The 7791-nt window shown below is 46.1% G+C and overlaps 1 protein-coding gene across 1 annotated transcript; it reads left to right on the forward strand.

The window, feature by feature from the left end:
- Positions 1-3805: 3805 nt before the first annotated feature.
- Positions 3806-4612, forward strand: LOC126381494 (uncharacterized; the record flags this gene model as incomplete). The annotated part of the gene is made up of 1 exon (XM_050030974.1): positions 3806-4612. A coding segment is annotated over exon 1 (648 nt), but the record flags the coding sequence as incomplete, so codon positions are not given.
- Between the last annotated feature and the right edge of the window lie 3179 nt (positions 4613-7791).

The following is a 7791-nucleotide window of genomic DNA, read 5'->3' on the forward strand; positions in this document are numbered from 1 at the left end:
GTTAATATAACAGTAGTTCCCGTTCCGAATCCGTTCCGTTCCGTTCGAATTTCGGAAAATCCGTTTGTTGAAAAACTCTGCACATCCTAAGAGACCTACGTACCAAGTTTCATGGTTTTATCTTCAAAAATGACGAATACCCATACAAACTTTCAACCCGTATTTCACCCCCATACTGGTAAAAATTTCAAAATGCTTGAACAAACGATTTTTTTTTTGTTATTTAGTGCCTAAACACAAAATTTAATATTTTTATCTTGAAAAATGACGAACCTCATAAAAAATTTCAACACCTATTTCATCCCCTCAAAGATCGAATTTTCAAAAACGCTTTAACAAATTGTTTTTTTATTTCTTATCAAGTTCCTAAATATAAAGTTTCGTGGTTTTATCCCCAAAAATGACGAACTCCCATACAAACTTTCAACCCTCATTTCACCCCCTCACTGGTCGAAATTTCAGCAACGCTAGAACAAATGTTTAATTATTTTTTATCAAGTGCTTAAATATAAAGTTCATGGATTTATATTTTAAAATTAAAATATCCCATACAAACTTTCAACCCCTATTTCAATCTCTTCGTCCCTTCTTTTCGCAATAAAAGGTATCCTATTTTCTTTCTCAGGGTCTAAAGATTGTCTGTGCCAAATTTAATCAAAATCGGTTGAGAGGTTTAAGCGGGAAAGCGTAACAGACAGACAGACAGACAGAGTTACTTTCGCATTTATAATATTAGTAAGGATTATTTTCCCTCGTTAAATAGTAAACAAACTAAGTGTAGGTGTTATAATTTCGTTGACGAACTGATTACCTATCCGTTTCTTTGTCTAAAATGAGTATTACCTTATTACTATGATTGATTACTGGGCTTACAAGTTCGTATAAATGTCTATCGAATTACCTCCTCAAGTTTAAAGCGTAGCTAGTCATGTAGTACTATATTAATTATGTGGTGTAAGTAATTAGATTTTATCTGTATGTAATGTAACAGTCAGTTGAATAAAAAAACGTATACAAATCAGATCAATTAATTGGCGTAATGTGATTCTAGAAAGAGTTTTAATGTTAATAGATAGCTAGCTATAGCTATGTGTAGGTTCCTGTAGGAATGAGATATAACTGTTTAATAAAGACAGTTGCATAAAAATTTTATCATAAATTCCCTAAATTATGGCGCCTACCTACCCTCTAAGTTAGAAAAGTGATCAAATACTAACTTGAAGTCACTCAGTTTAAAAAAAAACATCGAAATCATTCCAGTAGCTATGGCGTCATGCGCTTCTTGACACGATCACGAAATCTAGATTTCCGCGGGAATGAGGTATTTTCCCGCCATAAAAAGTAGCCTGTGTCCGTGCCTAAGATCCTATCTTTAAATTAACCAAGTCTTATAAAATTCCGTTCAGACGTTAAGGCGTGAATGAGGCAAACTTTTAAAACAAACAATAAAAATCACTAACCTAATTAGTTTTCTGTCTACTGCCTACGCCTTAAGTACGATAGCATAAATATTAATAGGCCATATCCTTTTCTAGATTACTATCTATCAGCTAACTAAATTTCATCAAAATCCGTTGAGCCGTTTAGGCATGATAGACAAAACTCCCAGCAAAAACCATAAAAAAATCACTAACTCAATTCAGTTTTCTGCCTACTTCCTACCCCCTAAGTACGATGACGTGATCAATTTGATCGTACAACCGTTTTTAGATAACCAACTATTACCTTACTAAATTTCATTAAAATCCGTTCAGCCGTTTAGACGTGAAAGAGCAAAAGTCCCAACAAAAACGACTACAAATCACTAAATCAATTTAGTTATCTGCCAACTGCCTACCCCCTAAGAACGATGGCGTTATTATTTATAGCCTATGACCATTTCTAGGTTATCATCTATCACCATACCAAATTTCATCAAAATCCGTTGAGCCGTTTAGGCGTGAAAGAGTAACAGACAGACAGACAGACAGACAGAGTTACTTTCGCATTTATAATATTAGTATGGATATTAGTATGGATATGGATATCGGAAGCATAAATGACTGTTTAGCATTGCAGTTAGATATCAATCGCGTACAGGACTGGTGCCACAGTAATAAAATGATGCTTAATATAAAAAAATGTTTCGTTATAAGTTTTAGCAGAAAACACAATATTATATCCTACGATTATGCCCTGGAGAGGCAGGTACTCTCACGACAAGCGGTGGCAAGAGATCTGGGCATAATATTCGACAGCCACCGATGGGGTGCTTTGGGTGGTAGTGTAGAGGGTCCTGGGGTGTTAATCTAGCTAGAGATTCTCACCAACAAGCACCAGGAAATGCCGAAACGCGCATGCCAGGGGAGTGCGAACTCGGGCTACAGGGCGCCTACCATCAAGTCCTACACAGTACGTCCTCGCCGGCATAGCCGGGCCCCCTTCAGGGGTCGTGCACCCTGGACAATGTTAAGATCACACACGAGTTTCGCACATACTATCCACCTCGAGCAATCTTAACAGCAGAACTGTGTAGGGCGCAGGCGAACCACCGGCGCCTTAATAACTGGTTTCTAGCAAACCCCTCGTTACAGCGCGACGTGGCCATGCGCTGTGGGCCCGCCATCACAACGAACGATGATCGACGGACGGGATTATGGCCACCCGCGTGTTTGTGCCGTGCGTGGAGACCCGTACAGTGTGATGAAGGTGTCCTGGTGGTTGAGCAGGCCGCAACACACCACTTTGGCCCGGATTTACCCTAAAACGGGAGATTATAAGCTAGCCACTTATGATCAATCGGCTGCGACTCGCCCGTCAGAGGGCGGTCAGGCGAGGTTCCTAAACCAATGGGGGGCAGCCGGCGGTCGCGGGACCCTTGATGAGCTGCGTAATTACTCGTGGTTGCGTAGCAGTCTCGGAATTCCTTCGATTCGTTTAGGCTCGTCTTTCTGTTGGGGCGGGGACCTATATCTTCGGGGTAGTTTTGGCGCTCGTGCACTACAGTGTACGACGTCCCCATCTGCGGGCTCCAGGGAGGGTGGAACGCCGCCGAAGATGAATCTACAAAACCAATACCATGGCTTCCACGAGAACCGGATTGGACAACGACCGTGCTGCGTCTCCGACCGCGCCGGTCTCGGATAGTAAATCCGACAAGGCTGCGCTCCCTAGCGCGACCACGTTGGATCTCACGGCTTTAGCTCAGGCCATGCCATCGACTTCCAGGGTCAGGGAGTCGCCTTGGCATTTAGTAGTCCCGAAAAGGAGAACGGGCAAAAAAGATAAAGCCGTGAGCATTTCTTCTTCTACTAAGGCTCTGACCCAGCCTTCAAATAGGAAGGCTAGACGCGCTCAAGCGCGAGTTCTAGCCAGGAAGGCGAAGAAGGCGGAAGGCCAAGGGAGGAAACCGTCACCAGCCAAAGGGTCGTCGACCCCGAAGCATACGGTGGCTGTCGAACGGCCATTACAAGCCAACGCTGCCGCTGCCGAAATCAAGCAGCTCCCCCGCGCCGAATTACGTGCTGCAGGGACTGCTGAGATCGGTCAGGCACCCCAACCTTCCGCATCTACGTCTTCCGACGTACCGAAGAGGAAGGCGTCATCCAGGCCTAGAGGAAAAAGGGCAGGAGTCAGGCATAAGCCTGCTAGTGCCGAGCCTACTGCTGCCCAGCCCTCGAAACGGCCACGTCCGGATGATACCATCTCACCCCGTGGTGGTAGCAAACGGGCCAAAGGAGGGCGCCCCTCGAATACCACAAGGGAGTCGGTGAGCTACGCAGACTCGTTGTTTACCAATGAGCTGCAGGTAGCGGTCATCACTGCTCCCTTTAGGACCTTGACGGCTGATGAGGCTGCTAAAATAGAGCAGGCCATTGACGACCTTTTGCTTGAGGAACTCTTCAAGCCCACATCCCCGGATTCGCCAGACTACAATGTAGTGGCTTTTAGGGGTAAAGCCTTCTGCAGTGAAGGGGCGCTGAAGATGTGGTGCGAAGACGACCTCGCCGTCCAATGGCTGAAGCAGAACATCAGCAAGATACCGTCGCCCCGCGAGGGGTCTCGTCTTGTCGTTGTGCGGCAGAGCGAGATACCTCGCAGGGTGAAAGCGGGGATGTTCGTACCACGTTTTGAGTGGACCGGGAGTGATTGCATGGATAGGCTGCTAACCATTCTCGATCGGCAAAACAAGTGGTACGACGTCCAATCTTGGACCTTGTACAAAGCCGAGCCACAGGGTGAAAACCCACCGGGAATGTTCCTGGTCCTCGGTCTACCACAGGAGGAAGTGGATAAAATCAAGGCGAGAGATCGACGAGTCGCCTACAGAACAGGCTCAATCTACGTCCTCTTCTTCAATGAGGCGCACGGAGGTGGTCTCCATAGTGAGTCATCGAAGGCGCCCATTGATAGTGCTGTGAGGGAGGCCCCAACGGGCCCAGACCCCACGGCTGTGGCTACCAGTAGTCACGGCCCAGCACTACCTCATCCGAGCTCGCAGCGCCAGACCATTCCGGCAACGGAACGGAGCGATCCATGCTCGGTGAATGCACCCGGCGCGGTCTCAGGATCGCCGCCCAGTGCACTAACCGAGTGGGACGAGCGGTTGATGACCGAGGAGGAAGTGGACGCGATTCTGGGACGTAGCGATGGCTCCCCCTGCTCCTCTCCCTCTCCCTCCCCCCGCCTTGAGGACTAATGTCCTCCAAACAAACCTCCAGCACAGCCAAACTGCAACGGCTACCCTACGCAGAGTGCTGGAGGTGGAGACAGAGACCATTGCCCTGATCCAGGAGCCGTGGATCAGGAAAGGCAGGATTTGTGGTCTCAATAATATCGGTGGAAAAATACTTCTGGATACCACCGTAAGTAATCCACGCACATGCATTTTTGTTCCCAAACATGTGCGTACCAACTTAATAAACGAGTTCTGTTCCAGAGACCTCACGGCTATCACACTGCCGAGGAACCCCTCTCTCTACCTACCAGAAACAGTGCTGGCGTCGGTCTATCTTCCCGGTGACACCAACATCCCGACACCGGAGCTGACAGCCCTGATAACGCACTGCGAGAGGGAGGGACTGGAGCTAATCATCTCCGTCGACTCCAATGCGCACCATGGCATGTGGGGATGTGGCAAGTCCAACGACCGAGGTAATGAATTCACCAATTATCTTTTCACTACTAACCTCAATCTCTTAAATAGGGGATCGGAGCCAACTTTCGTCAATTCGAGAGCACAAACAATTATCGATCTCACCTTAGCCACAGAGCAAATATCTCAGCACATAACAGGGTGGCATGTATCTGATGAACTCTCTTGCTCTGACCACAGATGGATCCGATACTACCTAACTGTCAAGGTATGTTGCGCTGAGCTAAAGCGCAACCCCAGAAAAACAAACCAAAACATGTACAGGGCCAAAACTGGTATTGACCTTAAAAGACTAGAGTTGCCACCCACCTACACTAACTCAGACTCTATTGACACACATGTTAATCACCTAACCACCACTCTTATAACTAATTATGAACTTGCGTGCCCACTCACTAATACCAGGACAGCATCGTCAAGGAGCCGTCAGTGGCGGGGACCTGATCTAGAAAAACTACGCCGTAAGTTACGTAAGCTTTTCAACAGGGCAAAAAATACGCGCAACGAACAGGACTGGGAAAACTACAATCTGACCAGGCAGGCGTACAAGAAACGAATCCGTCTCAGGAAAGCTGAGTGCTGGAAACGTTTCTGCACCAACATAGAATCTACACACACGGCTGTACGCGTCAAAAACATCCTCAGTAGTGATCCGGAACGCACGTTGGGATGTCTTAGGAAACCCGACGGCTCGTACACAAAATCAGACACTGAGACAAGTCATATACTATTAGAATCACATTTCCCCGGCTGTCATATCACAGACAATACGACATGGGACGATTGCAATGCACCGCCACCTAATCCTGAACAATGGGATACAGCACACAGGCTGATAAATGAAACCAACGTCAGGTGGGCAATCAACAGCTTCCTCCCGTACAAATCAGCAGGTCTGGACGGAATATTCCCAGGCCTGATGTTATGGTGCGACAAATCACTTACAGACCACTTGGTGGTAATTTTCAGGGGATGCATAGCCTTTAGATATGTGCCCAAGAAATGGAGAGAAGTGAAAGTGGTCTTTATACCAAAACCCGGCAAAAGTGACTACACGCAGGCCAAGTCCTTCAGACCCATCAGTCTCACATCTTTCCTACTAAAGACCTTGGAGAGGCTGTGTGATAGGGAGATAAGGACAAATGCCCTCACACGTAGACCATTACACCATCAACAACATGCATACAGTAAAGGCAAATCTACCGAATCCGCACTACACACGGTAGTGTCACGCATCGAAAATACACTGTCAACAAAAGGCTCAACCCTTGGTTGTTTCATCGACATTGAGGGGGCATTTGATAAAACAACCTTTACCAGCATTAGCCGAGCTCTTGAAAAACATAACGTCGACTCCACGGTTGCCGGGTGGATAGACAACATGCTTAGACACAGAGCCATACAATTCACTGTGAACAACACCACTAGAGGCATAGTAGCGAAAGGATGCCCACAGGGCGGAGTCCTATCGCCTCTCTTATGGAACATAGTGGTTAACGAATTGATAGATTCGTTAAATAAACACAAATTCTTCACAGTGGGCTATGCTGACGATTTATCTATTCTCATCAGTGGGAGATTTGAAAACACACTATGCGATCTCATGGGATCCGCTTTGAGGATAGTCGAAGACTGGTGCACTAGGCACAACCTATCGGTAAATCCGTCCAAGACGGAACTTATACTTTTCACAAATAAACGGAAATTGGATAACTTAAAATTACCCAAACTTTTCGGCACAAATCTCAAATTAAGTAGCGAAGTCAAATACCTGGGCGTTATTCTACACAATAAGCTGCTATGGAACAAACACCTAGAAAATAAACTGGAGAGAGCCTGCATAGCGTTCTGGCAATGCAAACGGCTCATGGGGAAAACATGGGGACTCTCACCTAAGATCACGCTTTGGCTATACAATACCGTGATAAAACCATTACTAACATATGGAGCAGTCGTTTGGTGGCCCAGGACCGAGCTCAGCACAACCATTACAAAGCTACAGCAGTTCCAGAGATTGGCCTGCTCTGCTATTACCGGCTGCATGAGAACTGCACCTACTGCAGCACTAGAAGTAATTCTGAGCTTGCCACCCCTGGACCTGATCGTTAAACAGGAAGCCACGATGGCAGCGATGAGACTTCGCAACACCGGGATATGGGATACAAATGGCATAGGCCCACATACCAAAATTCTAGACAGGGCAATACAACATCAGAAACTTTTACTCGCCCCATGCGACAGAATCCCACAAACACAGATTACAGAAAGAAATTATGTGATAAGTCTGCAGGAAACAGAGCGAGATCAATCCGGCATCAGGGAACTCCGCATCTACACAGATGGTTCCAAAATGTCCTCAGGGACGGGTGCCGGAGTCTTCTCTCTCGACTTAAACATTCAAAAATCAGTGGCTTTAGGAAAATACAGCTCCATTTTTCAATGCGAATGTGTAGCCATAATACACTTATGATACCTCTTGATTTGTAAAGACGATGTACTTAGTTTTACTTAATTACTGTAGCCTAGTTAAATAATAATGTAAATCTAGTTAGAGAAGAGCGGAGTTTCCTATCACAAGCAAATCGTTGCTTAAATGGAGCCTCCGTGCACCTGATAATGTAAAATAACTATGATAAAGAAATAAACATTTTTTTTTT

This window comes from Pectinophora gossypiella, unplaced genomic scaffold (genome assembly GCF_024362695.1).
Source record: "Pectinophora gossypiella unplaced genomic scaffold, ilPecGoss1.1 Pgos_57, whole genome shotgun sequence".
In the NCBI taxonomy this organism is placed as follows: domain Eukaryota; kingdom Metazoa; phylum Arthropoda; class Insecta; order Lepidoptera; family Gelechiidae; genus Pectinophora; species Pectinophora gossypiella.